Raw genomic sequence first — 15,964 nt, 5'->3', positions numbered from 1 at the left:
AAGTATTGATAAAATTCAATACCCCATCATATTAAAAACTCCAGGAGCACCTGGGTAGCTCAGTTGATTAAGTGTCTACTTTCAGCTCAGGTTATGATCTCAGAGTCCTGGGATCCAGCCCAACAATGGGCTTCCTGCTCAGCAGGGAGTCTGCTTCTGCTTCTACCCCTCCACATGCTCATGTGCTCTCTCTGTGTGTGTGTGTGTGTGTGTGTGTGTGTGTGTGTCTCACTATCTCTGAAATAAATAAAAAAATTTTAAAGTAAAAAAAATAGAAACTCCAAAAAATAGGAATAGATAGAAATTAGCTCAACATAGTAAAGGCCACATAAGAAATCTCCTGTTGCCTCACCCCCAACACTCTGCAGCCAGGAGCACAGCCAGAGACCAGTCCAGGGCCATACGTCTGGACATTCCCCCTCTCTCTGTGGAATGCTGACCAGTAGCCAGTGTTACCACAACCATGGGTGACTCTAGCATTTTCTCTTTTTGTTAATTTTTGTTCTATGATTTTCCTATGACAATCATGCCATACTGGAAAACTGAAGTGTTCCCCAGGGCTACTGGAAAGATGTTAAATATATCATGGGCACTGGAAAGTGGAGGAATCCTGGAGAGAAACTCTAAGGTTGACCTTACAAATGGTTCTTGCTGGATAAGAGTCCAGTCCTCCTCCAAACACAATCAGAGGAGATAGAAAATGCATGGAAGCATTCCATATTGTCTCCAGGACCAGGAAGTCCTACTCCATATCTGACCACTCATGTTTGGCTTCAGTGGAGTAGCAGCAGCCTTGCTGTGTTGGAATCTCCAAATTCAGAGTCTGGAATGTTGCCAACAGAGTCCTGCTGTGTGATGCCCATAATCCTTGGGGCCCCCGGTGATGAGCTTGCTGGCCAGTAAGCTCAGAGAGCCTCAGTTCACTCAGATGGAGAGTGAGTATGAAATTATGATGCTGCCAGGAGCGGTAAGTGGCATCATCTCATTGAGCACTTACCACAGATCAAGCGTGGTGAACCTGTAAAAATGGCTTTTATAAATTATCATTAAGGGTGCTCTAAGTTTGTTCAAGCTGCTATAACAAAGTACCACAAGCTGAGTGACTTATGAAAAACAGAAAGTCATTTCTCACAGTTCTGGAGGCTGGAAGTCCAGGACACTGTCAGCATCGCTGGGTGCTGGTGAGATGCAACCAGGGTACATGCTCGGGTGCTCTCGTGGGCTGCAGATGACATTTTCTCCAGGTGTCCTCACATAGTGGGAGGGATGATGGAGATCTCTATGGTCTCTTTTTTTTTTTTTTTAAAGATTTTATTTATTTATTCATGATAGTCACAGAGAGAGAGAGAGAGAGGCAGAGACACAGGCAGAGGGAGAAGCAGGCTCCATGCACCGGGAGCCCGACGTGGGATTCGATCTCGGGTCTCCAGGATCGCGCCCTGGGCCAAAGGCAGGCGCCAAACCGCTGCGCCACCCAGGGATCCCCTCTATGGTCTCTTTTATTAGGGCACTAATCCCATGCATGACCCTCTACCCTCATGACCTAATCACCTCCCAAAGGCCCCACCTTCTAATACCATCATATTAAGGATTAGAAACTCAACATATGAATATGGGGGACAGGACACAAACATTGATTCCATAGCAGGTACAATGTTGAGAAACCTTGTTTTTGAAACTCACAGACTGTGAGAAACAGTGTTTGCAATCAACTAATGGCAACGGTGTCCAGCTCCTGCCTGGAGTATGACTCAGAGAAGCCTCAGTATGAGCTGCCATACCAATACCCCATATCTACTGTAACTCTGTACTTCCCCCGGAAACAGGATTCTGGTCAAGTTCGATGTCTTGGTCAGAATTGGATATCTTCACACTCAGCCACTGTGACTTGGCTTCCATTCAGCTCTACCTCACTCCGAATCCCATATAAGCCTGGTTCATCCCTTATTTGGGCAAACCCCTGCCCCGTTCCACTCCACACTCCCAGTGGCAACGACAGCTGCATCTGCTAATTTCTAAAGGTGGACTTCATCAGCTTCCAGTATGTGTACACTCTCATTTGTTATTATCTAAGCAAGGCAAGCATGGACTTGATCTTTGCAGCTGGGAAAAGTGCTCTTCTTCAGAGGGGAAGTGACCTGGCCACAAGGAGCAGGGCAGTGGTGAAGGCCACTTTTTTTTGTCCCTCCCACCATGCCCTTCTCAGGCTGCTGTGCTGTCCCCAGGGTGGGTGGATGGTGACGACTCAGCCCCAACCTCCTCCATTCAAATTGTGGTCCTGCCACTGGCATCTGGATGCTCTGGAGCAGTTTCACTTGTCTCCTGCCTCACTTTCTCCATCTGTAAGCACCTGCTTCATAGGGTCACACGAAGAGCAAGTGAGTGGGTGAAGAGCTCAAGGCCACCTGGCCCCCAGGTAAGGCTTAGCTGCAGGGCTGCTGGCAGGATCTAGGCTAAGATTCCTGGATTTAGCAACTGAGGCATAATTGCTTCCTATAATCATGCTCCCAAGTGGAACATTATTTGTCATTTATCTAAACTTCCAATTCAACTGGGCATCTTGTATTTGCTCTGGCAGTCTAAAGTCATCTCCTTGCCCCTGAACACTCCCTGCAGGGGACCAGGCAGAGGTTCAGGAAGGGTTGAGGCTTCTCCCTCATGAAAGCTGGGAGTGTGCCCAGGTCTGGACACCCTTGGCCCTTCACCTAGGCTGAAATGGACAGATGGAGCTGAGGGCGAAGCAGCCAATGAAGTGGCTGTCCCGAATGCCAGCCAAAGGTGTCATCCACACTGGATAGTGCTGGTGCTGGGCCAGTCAGAGCCCTGTTAGAAGGTTCAAGCAGGACTCAGCAGTCACTGAGCTGAGCTTACCTGCACCCTCATGCCCATGCATCTCTGTAAACAAATTCCCTTTGCTAATAATAATGGATACATTTAAGAGCAAACATTCATGGCCTTTATTATGGGTCACATGCTGTTCTAGCCACTCCCCATGTGTGTTCCTATTTTCAGTTGCTATATAACAAACCACTCTGAAGTTCAGTGCCATAAAGCAGCAATTTCATTATGCTTAGGGATATTGTGGGTCAGGAACTCATGTAGCACACAGGACTGACTTGAGGTCTGTCCCACAATTTCTGAAATGGAGGCAATGAGAAGTGAAGATACAATGGTGCAAAACAGCAGAGACCTATGTTACTCCTCATAAGAAAGTAAAGCTGGAGGCTCAGGGGAGAACCAGCTGGAGGAGAGAAGAGTGGGCTGGGAAAGAAAGCATGAGGTCCCTACTACAGAACTCTGGGGGGCAAGAGATGGACTCTGGGGGCCAGCAGAGATGGATTCTGGGGGGGAGTAGAGATGGGCTCTGGGGGGGAGCAGAGATGGACTCTGGGGGGGAAGCAGAGACGGACTCTGGGGGGCAGCAGAGATGGACTCTGGGGGGCAGTAGAGATGGACTCTGGGGGGGGAGTAGAGATGGGCTCTGGGGGGGAAGCAGAGACGGACTCTGGGGGGAAGCAGAGATGGACTCTGGGGGGCAGCAGAAATGGGCTAGGGGGCTAGAGGTGCTGGGCTGCCACCCTTCCACCTCCTCACATCCCCACCAATATAGTCCCCACCAAAATGTACACCACACATTCATACTAAGTTGGATTGTGGACCTTGGGAGAAGGATCAAGGGGATTGGCCCCACAGTCAACTCCACAAAGGCAGAGTGGCCCAGGAAGGCCAGCCTCATCTGAGTGACATGAGCAAAGATGATGTATTGGTGGGTGCCAGTGCTTGGGAGGGAAGTAAAATTTTTGACTATTTTAAGCCAAATGGAGAGGTGTACAACCTTGGGCTGGACACCTGGCTCTGCCACTTGCCAACTGGCAAATGCCCTCACTTCTCTCAGCCTCCATTTCTTTGCCTGTAGGATGTGGATGATAATGATGTGTACCTCGCAGCATCACTGTGAAGGTTAAATGAGGTATATGTATTGAGCCCTCAGGAGAAAACCCAGTTAAGACAGTGGATCTGGGACCCAGAAGGAGCATCTGTGAATGTCAGGAGCTGCAGGGGCTCTTGTCAACACTGGGCAGGTGTCTCAACCCTTTTTGGGTCCAGAAGCCTTGAGAATGTGAGCTGTGGGCACCACTCCCTACCACAGTGTGGAGGCCTACAGCCCTGTGTAGCCCTGGGATGTGATGGAGGAGACTCTCCTGCAATCTAACCCTTTCTTGGTGATGAGGACCCAGCTGCTGTGACCCAGAGCAGGGCGCAAATTCCCACTCACCATGTGGCCTCATCAGTCCTATACACTGTGACCCAGCCACTGCATGTGTGGGATGGAGACACACAGCTCTTAAGGAGACACACATTTCCAAATGTGAAATGCTTGGAGCTGACCAAGCACAGCAGGTGCCCAGAAGCATTGGCTCTTAGACTGTGCTTCTCTGCTGCTCAGGGGACCCCAGAGACTTCAAAGCCCAGCCTGTGTCAGGGCAAAAGCCTGAGACTTGGACCCTTTTGGGGGCTTTAGTTCCCTAGCCTACATCAGGGGCCAGTGGTCTCTTTGGCTTTCTTCTGCACAAATATCTAGATAAAAGAGCCAGGAGCCAGGGTGCTGCTGCCTGCACTGAAGCCCCTTTTATGTTCCAGGTGGAGCTAGGATTGATGAAACCCCTAGCTTTGAAGAATGGGGTGTGGGAAGGCTGAATGGAGAAGTCCAATTCTATACACAGTAATGGTGGGTCCCTTCCAGGAGCCCACCCCTGCAGTCCCACACTGGGAGCCCTACAGCCACAGGAATGTCACCAGGGGACGTATGGAGCCCTCACATGGCTTCCTACCCGGGGTGTGCTGGGGTTTGCCTGTGTTGTGGCCACAGCTTACTGACCCCCTCCAGCCCCTTCCCAGGGCCCAAAACCCAACTCTACAACACACCACATTTTTTTCTAGGGAGTGTTCAGGGTCCTCCCTTCCAACCTCCCATTTGAGTCTCCACTGCCTTCCTCTAACGTGCAGCATACAGATAAACCAGAGGAATGCTCTGGAGTGTGTGTCTCCCTATGGGAGACTAGGGATAGTTTTCAAGTCAAGAGCAAGCTACACCTGTGGTTCTAGAATGAGGCTTCATCCACTCATGGCCCGTGTCCAGGACCCCACTTCCGGAAGCTCCACAGCAGCTGTGCCTTCAGAACCCGCAGGCTGTACACACAGGCCTGCGTCGGCGACCAGCCTAGGAGACAATGACCGTTCCCCAGCCTGGGCCTCCCTATCTGCCCCTGCTGACCCCTCTAGACCCAACTTTCCAGAATAAAAAGAAATCTCCAGGACCAGGCAGGGATATCTGACAGCAATAAATTTATTAAGTATTCCCCCCCAAAATATAAACACAAACCAGTAAAAACAAAAAACAAAACAAACCATAAAACAGGCCTGGAGCTGACAAATAAAGCAGACACGATGGAGCTGACCTATGGTGGGAAAACAGGACTCACGTGGGGTGGGGATGCCGTAAATACTGGAGGACAAACACTCGGGAGCCCTAGGGCGCTGTGGCCAGAGCTGGTGGGGGCAAGGCTCGGGGCGGTGTCAGTGGCGACGTGGCTCTGGGGGACAGGCCTCTGGGCCACAGCGACAGCCTGGCTCTGCCCCTCCCGCTTCACTTGGGGCCCTGAGCCTCGGACTCCTCCTCGTCATCTTCGTACATCTCGCCCTCCTCCTCGGCCGTGGCGTCCTGGTACTGCTGGTACTCGGACACCAGGTCGTTCATGTTGCTCTCGGCCTCAGTGAACTCCATCTCGTCCATGCCCTCGCCCGTGTACCAGTGCAGGAAGGCCTTGCGCCGGAACATGGCTGTGAACTGCTCCGAGATGCGCTTGAACAGCTCCTGGATGGCCGTGCTGTTGCCGATGAAGGTGGAGGACATCTTGAGCCCCCGGGGTGGGATGTCACACACGGCCACCTTCACGTTGTTGGGGATCCACTCGACGAAGTAGCTGCTGTTCTTGCTCTGGATGGCCAGCATCTGCTCGTCCACCTCCTTCATGGACATGCGCCCGCGGAAGACGGTGGCCACGGTCAGGTAGCGGCCGTGGCGGGGGTCACAGGCAGCCATCATGTTCTTGGCGTCGAACATCTGCTGAGTGAGCTCGGGCACCGTGAGCGCGCGGTACTGCTGGCTGCCCCTCGCGGTGAGTGGGGCAAAGCCGGGCATGAAGAAGTGCAGGCGGGGGAAGGGCACCATATTCACGGCCAGCTTGCGCAGGTCAGCATTGAGCTGGCCGGGGAAGCGGAGAGAAGTAGTGACGCCGCTCATGGTGGCCGACACCAGATGGTTGAGGTCACCGTAGGTGGGCGTGGCCAGCTTGAGAGTGCGGAAGCAGATGTCGTACAAAGCCTCATTGTCGATGCAGTAGGTCTCGTCCGTGTTCTCCACCAGCTGGTGGATGGACAGCGTGGCGTTGTAGGGCTCCACCACTGTGTCCGACACCTTGGGGGAGGGCACCACACTGAAGGTGTTCATGATGCGGTCGGGGTACTCCTCGCGCACCTTGCTGATGAGCAGTGTGCCCATCCCGGACCCTGTGCCCCCGCCGAGCGAGTGGGTCAGCTGGAAGCCCTGCAGGCAGTCGCAATTCTCACACTCCTTCCGCACCACATCCAGGACTGAGTCCACCAGCTCTGCGCCCTCCGTGTAGTGACCTTTGGCCCAATTGTTGCCAGCCCCACTCTGACCTGTAGGTGAGGACAGGTTAGGGGGAAGCAGGAGGGGGACCTATAGTGCCTGCCTGAACATGCCATCAAAGAGAGCAACTGTGGAAGCTCCGTGACATGGGGATGCCCAATGTTAAGGGCTCTACACAGAAATTGAGAACCTGGAGTGGTAGGTAGCTCCTGCTCTGCCTCCCTAGGGGCTCCTGGATGAGTCTGTCAGCCCTCCCCTCCAGCCCACCCACCCTCTGGCTAGCCGTGCTGGGAGTGTAAACTATGACCCCCAGAATCCCTTGCAGCTTGGAGTGTGAATGGGGATTTTTGCCCATCACTTGGGGTGTTGAGCTCTGGGAGACAGAAATGGGGTGAGGCCATCTTGATCACAGCAGTGTTGCATGCCCATGAATTTGAGTCCTCTGGAGACTGACTCCTGTCCTGAAAGTTCTGTAACAGTCCTATAAACTTAATTCTCTGTTTTACACAATGAAATACAAGTGGTTTATATTCCCTGCACAGAACCCTTTCTTGGAGCCTCTGTTGCCAAATGCAAACTGGAAAGGTCACTTTTGTCTTGCTAAGGAGTGACTTTGCCCTGCTGTTTCTGCTGTTTTGGATCTGCCTGTGATGGGGTCTGCATCAGAGTGTGGGACAGGGGAGACTTACCAAAGATGAAGTTGTCAGGCCTGAAAAGATGCCCAAAGGCCCCAGACCGGACGCTGTCCATGGTTCCGGGCTCAAGGTCCACCAGAATGGCCCGAGGCACATATTTATGAGCTAGAGGGAAAGGGTGGGTTATGTGGGTCACAGAAGGTCAGGGGCCTGCAGGCAGTCGCAATTCTCTTGCCCTCTAAATCCTGCCCAGCCTGCCAGAGTCATGCTGTCACCATAAGCACTCAGACTCTCTGGGGTCAGAGAGGCTGGAACCATGCATGAAATGGGGACCACATCCTACATCCATGTGGGCAGGTGAATATTTCTCCAGTTCACTATGGACATTGTTTTATACTAATTGCTAAATGGTCCCTACTCTAGACCCTCCCCGGGCTTCCTAAGGGGCCTCCTGGACTCTGCTGAGCATTATACAAATTTGACTCTCACTCCAATGGCAGTTTCTAGGGTTCTTCATCTTTGTTTTGTGAGGAGGGCAGAGATGCTGAGACCCCACAGTCAAGAAGCCCTCCCCCCTCCTCCCAGAGGAAGCATGGGGGTAAGGTGGGAGCTCACAAGAGGCCTCGTTGTAGTAGACGCTGATGCGTTCCAGCTGCAGGTCTGAGTCGCCCACATAGTTGCCACTGGGGTCTATACCGTGCTCATCACTGATGACTTCCCAGAACTGCAGGGGGGAAAGGAAGGGTCAGCAAGTGCTCATGACCCCCGCCAGGCCCTTTCCCTCCCATGAACTCAGCCCTGAGTGTAAAATCAGGGGCCTGGACTCAAAGTTTGCACTAGCCCCTTTGAGTAACCCCCAAGCTCTGTCATCTCTCAGAAAATTGTGATAGTCAATATGCATCCACTGTCTGCATGTTCATGGTGCCTGGAGCTCTCAGTGTGGTTCAGGGCTCAGCTGACATGGACCTGGTTCCTCCAGACTCAGCTCTGCCTTTGCTAACCAGGGGCCTTTGGTCCACTCCTCCATGAGGGGTTAGTAATAAACACTCTCTTGGGGTGGTTTTCTTTATTCTCTCTTTTCAGATGAAGGAATGGAGGTACACAGAAGGCAAGGGACAGAGAGAGTCCAGGATACACATGTCCCTCAGTGTCAGGGCATGGGATGTCTAGAAACAGGGTCTGGCAGTGTTCAGTACCTCATCAGCCTCAGCCAGCGGGAATCACAGGGGCCTGCATGGGGAATGACTTGCCTGGGGCCCCCCAGCCTGCCTGCAAAGACCTGGCATAGCCCTGACTCCCAGGGCTTACTCTCTCTACTACCTGCTACCACTCACCCTACAGGAGCTGGACCACCTCTTTCCAGCTGTCGGACCCTGAGTGGGTCCTGGAGGCACTCTGTGTCCTCATCTGTTCAATAGGCCTGATAGTGAGAACAAGTCTTAGCAGGAAGCATGTGAACGTGTGCATATATGTAAAGACGTACCCCCTGGGTGAAGGGAAGGCTTCACAGAGCTCGGCCTTCACCCAAAGGGCATTGCCAAACCGTTGTGAAGCACAGTGGGCCCATACAAGGAGAGTCAGGAGTCACACGCTGTGTGACTTTCCAGTGCCCCTCCTCTTTGTTCCTCAGGGTTGGAGTGACTTTCAAAAGATGAATGATATGAAGGCCTCAAGAAATAACAAGCCTTTACATGTGAGTCATGTGCTGGCAAAAAGACAGCTGAGTGAAAAAAGCAATTAGAACCCAGTTTGCACATATTTATCTAAATATAGATGTCTCTAACAGGCACACAGAGATCTGTTCCAGGGACCTGGGCCTTGGAATGTGGGTCTGGGTTGGGGGAAAGTTCTTTTCACTATATACCCTTTGACTCTTTTGGAATTGTCACGTTAATTTCTTTTTTTTAAGACTTTATTTACTTGACAGAGAAATAGAGAGAACCAGAGAGCAGGAGTGGGGGGAACGGCAGAGGGAGAGGGAGAAGCAGGCTCCTCATTGAGCAGGGAGCCGGATGTGGGGCTCAATCACAAGACCCCTGGATCATGACCTGAGCTTTAGGCAGACTGCCAACTGACTGAGCCACCCACGCACCCCTGTCAAATGTTAATTTCTAAACAAAGAGATTACCTAAAAATATGTTTAAAAACTCTGATAGGGACATCTGGGTGGCCCAATCGGTTAAGTCTTTGCCTTTGGCTCAGGTCGTGATCCAGGGGTCCTGGGATTGATTCCCAAGTTGGGCCCCCTGCTCAGTGGGGAGTCTGCTTCTCCCTCTCCCTCTGACCCTCCTTCTGCTGGTGCTCTCGCTCACTCTTTCTGTCTCTCTCAAATGAATTAAGAAAAAAATTTTTAATAAGTAAAAAATTAAAATTCTGATATGGGCAGGTATTGTTATTATTATAAAATGCATAGAAAAGTCTTGGCAATTCATCCAGAGAGGCTGTTATCAGAGGTCATTTCAGTGAAGGGAGGGGCTGGATTTATTCTCTGTTTTGTCATTGTTAACTGTTCTTTTTACACAGTGTGTGATAATTTTGTAATTAGGAAAAATAAACACACAGAAATATCACTGAGGCATTCAGGGCCTGATCAGAGCTTCCTACCACTACTTGGATCCCTATGGCCTCCTCAGCCTAAGGCCTGCATGGGAGCCAGGGGCTTGGTCCCCAGAGCTCTGGGACACCCACAAATCTCTGGTTTCAGGGACACCGTAGCCCGTGTAGAGGAGTGATGAGTTCAAGACAGCAAGTATAGGGCCAGGAGAGAGTGATTCAGTTACCCTACCATCAACAGATCTACAGAAAGTTATTGAAAATGCATCTATGGAAAAAAAAAAAAAGAAAGAAAGAAAATGCATCTATGGAAGGCATGGTCTTCCAGGAGGTGATGGACCAGATCCCAGCACCAGTTGATGTGTGCCAGTGACTCTACCTCCTGGGACCTCAGTTTTCTCATCTGTAAAGTGGACATGATAATAGTACCCACATTAAGGGGTTAGCACAAGTCTCAATGCATTCAGCAAATGTTGGCTTCATTGAGTTAAAAGGTTAGATGCTATTTAAATCTGTAAAGCCATATGCACAGATAACAAAAATAAGTTTTATTTTTAAAAAGATTTTACTTATTCATGAGAGACACAGAGAGAAAGAGGCAGAGACATAGATGGAGAAGCAGGCTCCATGAAGGGAGCCTGATGTGGGACTTGATCCCAGTACTCCAAGATCGCAACCTGAGCTGAGGGCAGATGCTCAACCACTGAACTACCCAGGCGTCCCAAAAATAAAAGTTTTGAAAAGTCAATATATTTTGGGATACTGTGGTGCAGTAAAATATGATATGAGCACACCCCCAAGACACATCCTTGAGGGAAAGGCACATTGGATAATGATATGTAAAGTAAAACAGGGGACCTCAAAAAGATTTTATATTTTTGTATAAAGATGTATAGGTGCACATGCACAGAAAACAGCTTGGAAGAATGGAAAGCAAAATTGTCCCCTAGGAGAGCAGGACCTAGAGGCATATGGTGGCTAAATGGGCACTTTGACTTTATCTGCAACTTTTTAGAAGAATATATTAATAATTGCTTTTGTAGTTAAAACTAGTAAAAATATCTTGGGGGATCCATGGTGGCTCAGTGGTTTAGCGCCTGCCTTTGGCCCAGGAAGTGATCCTGGAGACCCTGGATCTGATCGAGTCCCACATCAGGCTCCCCGCAGGGAGCCTGCTTCTCCCTCTGCCTGTGTCTCTGCCTCTGTGTGTATGTGTGTGTGTGTGTGTGTGTGTGTCTCATGAATAAATAAATAAAATCTTAAAATAAAATAAAATAAAATAAAATAATTATCTTGGGACGCCTGGGTGGCTCAGTGTTTGAGCGTCTGCCTTTGGCTCAGGGCGTGATCCTACATCCTGGGATGGAGTCCCGCATCAGGCTCCCTGCAAAGAGCCTGCTTCTCTGTCTGTGTCTCTGCCTCTCTCTGTGTCTCTCATGAATAAATAAATAAATAAAATCTTTTTTTTTAATTAATCAATTATCTTATTAGTAAAATATATTACGTAATAATAAATAAAGAATACAATTTTGTAGATTAAATAAGAAACAACTATGACCACCACTACAGTTGAGAAAACTACCGGGTCTGAGCTCCGCTGCTATGACCGACCCACGCGCCCCCCCGGCGCTGTCCGCAGTGCTGATCCTTTGCCGCGTCCCTGCTCGGGGGCCACGGAGGCGTCTGCCAAGGCAAGTTGAGGGCTTGCTAACTCATGGCCGTTGGACCCTTTCAGGACCTTGATGTCTCTCCCCGCCCCGAGCACAACCAGCGCTACTCTGACCCAGTTAGGAGGCGGGTGCAAGGAAATCAGGAAATCCCTCCCCGCATTGGCGGTCAGCGCCAGGGCCCGCCCCTCCGAAGCTCCGCCCAGCGGCCGAGAGAAGGGGGCGCAGACAAAGGCTCCTGGAAGGTCCTGCACCCAGAGGGGAAGGCCGAGGTCCCCGGGTTCATCCGCCAGTTTGGTGGCGACGGTGAGGTGGCGGGTGGCGGGTGGCGGGTAGGGGGTGGGAGGCCCCGCCCATCCTGATGTATCCGTGCAGACCTAGACTCAGACTCCTGCCCTGTCCTTGCTGGGCGGTGCCTCCACTTCCCGGAACGACCCCTGGGGGAAGGGCGATACCTCCTCTCGCTGCCTCCCGGTGAGGTGATGGCGCCTAAAGCATCTGGCACAGTGCTCAATCAGTAGCGATCGATGTCAAACTGCCTCTCAGGAGAGGTGTGTTCTCGCCCTGACCTCTCTCCATCCTTCCACAGCCAGGGCCCTCGCTAGAGCAGGCGCAACTGTGCCAGGCACCGCTCCAGGTCCAGCAAGCAGAGCAGCAGCCCCACCCCCACCCCACCCCCACCCTCACCCCTGTCAGCTGCTGCTGGTGATGGGATGTCAAGGTTTGCTCTCTCCCCTCACCAGAAAGCCCACAGCCAATATGGGATCAGTAAACAGAAATGGTTAATGAACTGCCCCTCCACAGGGCAGATGTCAGCATCTGCTGGGCCTGGCCCCAGCTTTCAGCATTTTCTTTGAGTTTGGTCTCTGAAGACTTTCCAGGACAAGGAGTCCAGAAGGAAAAAGCTCAACTGCTGTCATTGGTCGGCCAAAAAAGGCAGAGGTGGAAAAGAAAGAAACAATTCCTCCCCCCACAAAATCCACCTCTCTCTGGTTTCATTGTTAGAAAGGATCAGACATTAATTTTTAAAACAACATAAAATAAGAAAATCAACCCAAAAGGAATAAAAATAATTAGCAAACCCATGAGGCCACAACTCTAAGAAGGAGGAAAAAAAATCTCAGCTGAGGACACATGTCCAGCATTCAGGCTATGGCCCCTGCCCTCTTCCCTCCTCCTCTTGCCACCTCCCTCCCACTACCCCTACCCCTAGCCCTAGCCCAGCTACAGCTCCGGGCGTGGACTTGCCTTTGCTTGATATGTGTCTGTCCGGGCCACAGAAAGGATGGGTGTATAAACAGATCATGACTCCGCTAGGCTCAGGCTGAACTCAGGGCTGGCTGCCCTCCCTCCCCCAGTGACCCCTGACCCTCTGAGGAGCAGATGTTCAGGGCAGGCCTGGCCCCTGTGACCACATTAATGAGCCCCCCGCCCCTCCCACCTGGCCAGGGCAGCTGTCAGTGACTGCCCCAGGAGCCCTGATTTGATTTGAGGCCATCATCCCCCCCGGCCTCCCCCTCTCCCAGCCCCCTTTCTGGGGCAGGCACAGCTGTTTCTTCGGGTGATTAGGGAGTCTCCCTGGTACCACCCCTCCACCCCATCCAAGTCGCCTCCACCCTAGAGAAGTTGCAATTTACATATCAGCCACGAGGCTGCCCCAGCCGGGTTGTAATTAGCTTTTTGTTCTTGCCTGGTTTCCATGGCAACAGCCTCCAGAGGAATCCCTTCCTTGGCCCCTTCCCCTCCAAGACTTGTCTCCTCCCACTGCCTCCTTTGGGAAACTCGCCCTGCACCACTGCACCCTGGGTCCCTGGCCTTGGTCCTGACAAAGCCACCCCTGGGGTCCCCCATTTTGTTCTGTGGAGTGTCCCAGTGGGCAGCAGGCCCCACCCACCCAGCCTGAGCCCTGGGCTGGACGTCTGCAGGGACGAGAGCTCTGGAAGATAGCATGGCTCTTTGGTCACACTTGCTGTGTGACCTTGGGCAAGAAATAATCTCCTTGGACTTGGGGACGTGACAACTGTCTCCTAGGTTCCAGTGGGGAATGATACCACCTTCTCATCCCCTTAGTCCCAAGGTCTCCGAGGAAGGCTAACAATGGAGGGGAGGAGCCGCAGGGTGATGCAGCTCTCCATTCCAGAGCCCAGCTTTGTTCCCACAACCCACCCTGACTCCATGGTCCCTGAGTGGGCGCTGTCCAACCCCACCGGGCGTTTGTCCAGGCGGGGCTGAGCAGAGGGAGAGTCCAGTCCTGGGCCAAGGTCACCCCGAGTCTGGGCCCAACCCCTCCCCCAACAAAGGAACAGGGTGGGGTCAGGAAGCTGAGGTTCCAAACTGTATGTTTGGGGGCCTTTGGGGGGGGGGGTTCTGGCCACTTGGAGGGCATCCTGTTGGTGGGGGGAGCGGGAGCAGGGCAGATGGAATCATTTCGGCTTTGAAGGGGGTGTCCCACCCACACCTGCCCACCCCACCCATCTCGCTCAAGGCTGAGTTGCGACCCCAAGAAGAGGGCCACGCCCAAACCGTCCCCGCAGCTGCAGCCGCTGTGGATGGAGCTTAGTCGCCGACTTGGGCTGCGCTCCTGCAGGCCTGAGCTAACCCGAGCAGGAACAGAGGGCAGGCGGTGTGGACGTGGCAGGGCCGGGATCACCCCGGCTCGTCCCTTTGTTCTCGGCTTCGCGGTGGTAAGCGCGGCTCTGGGTGGGGACGCGGGTCGCGTGCCGGTGTCGGGGACCGAGCCTGGGGCGGGGGAGGGGATGGAGGCGGCGCGCGTCCTCACCTTGGCTCCGATCTGGTTGCCGCACTGGCCGGCCTGGATGTGCACGATCTCCCTCATGCTCGGTGCGTGTGGCGGGCGGCTGCGGGACACGCGCGGACGGGTCGGGGCTGGCTGCGGAGGGTCGGCCGCCCCCGCCGCCCGCTCTTATAGGCTGGGCCCCCCCGCAGCGCCCGGCCTGGCGTCACCGCGCGCGGCCAATCGGGGGACGCCGCCGCAGAATGCGGCACCGGCCTGCAGCATCAGCACCGCGCATCCCCGCCCGGCAGCGCGATGCGGCGCCTCCTCCCGCCGCCACCCGGGTCCGGGGGGCCCGTGGGGGGCGGGAGTCTGGGCCCCACCCCGCACACCGAGGGGAGGGGCTGGCGGGCTCCTGGGAGGACAATAGAAGCCCCTCTTGGCTCTCGGACCCCGCCCAGACTTCCCTCCCGGGTCCCACCGCTGCGGCAGCCCCACCCCGCGGCTTTGCAGACAGTCTTTCTTCCCCACACCCGCTCAGGGACCAACCCCATGTTCCATCCCAAAAGGACGCCTCTCCCTCTCAGCTCCCTGTCTTGTGGCATAAAGGGACGAACGAGGTACCCTGAGCTTTGCTGGGTCCCTTAGGGGTGGGAGAGGCAGGAAGAGGCTGCAGCAGACACTGAACCCTCCAGAAGAAAGCATGGAGCAGGGCTCAGAAACGCGGAGTCAGAAGGACGGTCGATTACAATGGCAGCTGTGAACTTCCCCGTCCTTCCCTGCAGTGGGGGGATGCCACCTGCCCCTCCTCCCTCAGGGGCTTTCATGAGATTCCAAATGGACCTTGCGCAGGGGGAGGCTTTGTACCCCAGCGAGGCACAGTGCCTGGTGTGTAACCGCTGCTCAGTGAATATTGATGTCAGGAATTATCGGAAGGACACAAGCCAGGTGAGGGACTGGCAGGGTGTGGGATGGTGGGCAGTGGTTTCTGTCTGATTCACTTCCTGATGTCACCTGTACTCCTGGACTTTTGGTCCAAGTGAGGCCAACACAACATTGGTGGTAGGGGCTATGTAGTGAGATGGTGTGTGCATAAGGCAGAGATGGGGGGGATTCTTGGAGAAAAAAACTGGGAAAGGGAGTCCACTGGTCAGAAGAGAAAGGGGATGAAGTGGACATGCAGTACAGATGTTATGTTACACATACATATACCACTGGCTTACTATTCTTCTGGGGCCAGACTCTGTAGTGAAATGACCTTATAACAAGGTCCTTCTGATAGTTGAGTAAGAAATTCTCCCAGGAAGGGTCTCAGAGTGCATGGGTGTTCCACAAGCTGTTGGCTGAATAGGCCTGTGATGTGTCTGTGTCTGGGCTCCTCAAGAGTGCGTTGACAGGGTGTGGTCGTGCACAAGCCCCTCTTCCCCCGTCCCCCAATCTCTCCAGTTTGGCTAGTCTAGAAATGGGTCTTTTGTTCTCAAGAGACACCCCTCCCCCACAATGTGTCCATGATGTGGCTTTCTGTGGTTGGCTTCCACTGCCTGGGGCCACTCCCTGTCCCCATTCAGGGGGTCCTTGGTGAGCATTTGGCTCTTCCCCGGAGCTGGCTGCACCTCCCCGTCTGAGCAAAGGAAGAAGCTTTGCAGCATCCAAGACCCATTACCCACATGCCCTGCCTCCCTGCGTGATGGCAGTGAGCCAG

At 53.3% G+C, this 15,964-nt stretch overlaps 1 protein-coding gene and 1 long non-coding RNA gene across 2 annotated transcripts; one reads left to right on the top strand and one right to left on the bottom strand.

Moving 5' to 3' along the window:
• The first annotated feature begins 1,973 nt into the window (after window positions 1-1,973).
• LOC144310378 (uncharacterized) lies at window positions 1,974-7,214 on the top strand. The gene is made up of 2 exons (XR_013376077.1): window positions 1,974-2,416; window positions 3,917-7,214. It is a non-coding gene; the product is annotated as an uncharacterized LOC144310378 (long non-coding RNA).
• TUBB3 (tubulin beta 3 class III) lies at window positions 5,330-14,465 on the bottom strand. The gene is made up of 4 exons (XM_077891248.1): window positions 14,308-14,465; window positions 7,924-8,032; window positions 7,363-7,473; window positions 5,330-6,723 (listed from the first exon to the last, which is right to left on the bottom strand). Exons 1-4 carry the CDS (start codon window positions 14,362-14,364, stop codon window positions 5,648-5,650), a joined length of 1,353 nt encoding a protein of 450 aa, XP_077747374.1. The 5' UTR covers window positions 14,365-14,465; the 3' UTR covers window positions 5,330-5,647.
• Window positions 14,466-15,964: the final 1,499 nt, after the last annotated feature.

This window comes from Canis aureus, chromosome 3 (assembly GCF_053574225.1).
Source record: "Canis aureus isolate CA01 chromosome 3, VMU_Caureus_v.1.0, whole genome shotgun sequence".
Taxonomy (NCBI): domain Eukaryota; kingdom Metazoa; phylum Chordata; class Mammalia; order Carnivora; family Canidae; genus Canis; species Canis aureus.
This window is presented reverse-complemented; position numbering and strand designations above follow the sequence as displayed.

What these genes read in the sequence shown, in the direction of transcription:
- TUBB3 (XM_077891248.1), bottom strand. Translation starts at nt 14,364, where the DNA reads ATGAGGGAGATCGTGCACATCCAGGCCGGCCAGTGCGGCAACCAGATC. An exon ending in GCAACCAGATCGGAGCCAAG is followed by an intron (nt 8,033 to 14,307) that starts GTGAGGACGCGC and finishes TCCCCCCTGCAG; the next exon opens with TTCTGGGAAGTCATCAGTGA. An exon ending in GCCTGACAACTTCATCTTTG is followed by an intron (nt 6,724 to 7,362) that starts GTAAGTCTCCCC and finishes CCTCACCTACAG; the next exon opens with GTCAGAGTGGGGCTGGCAAC.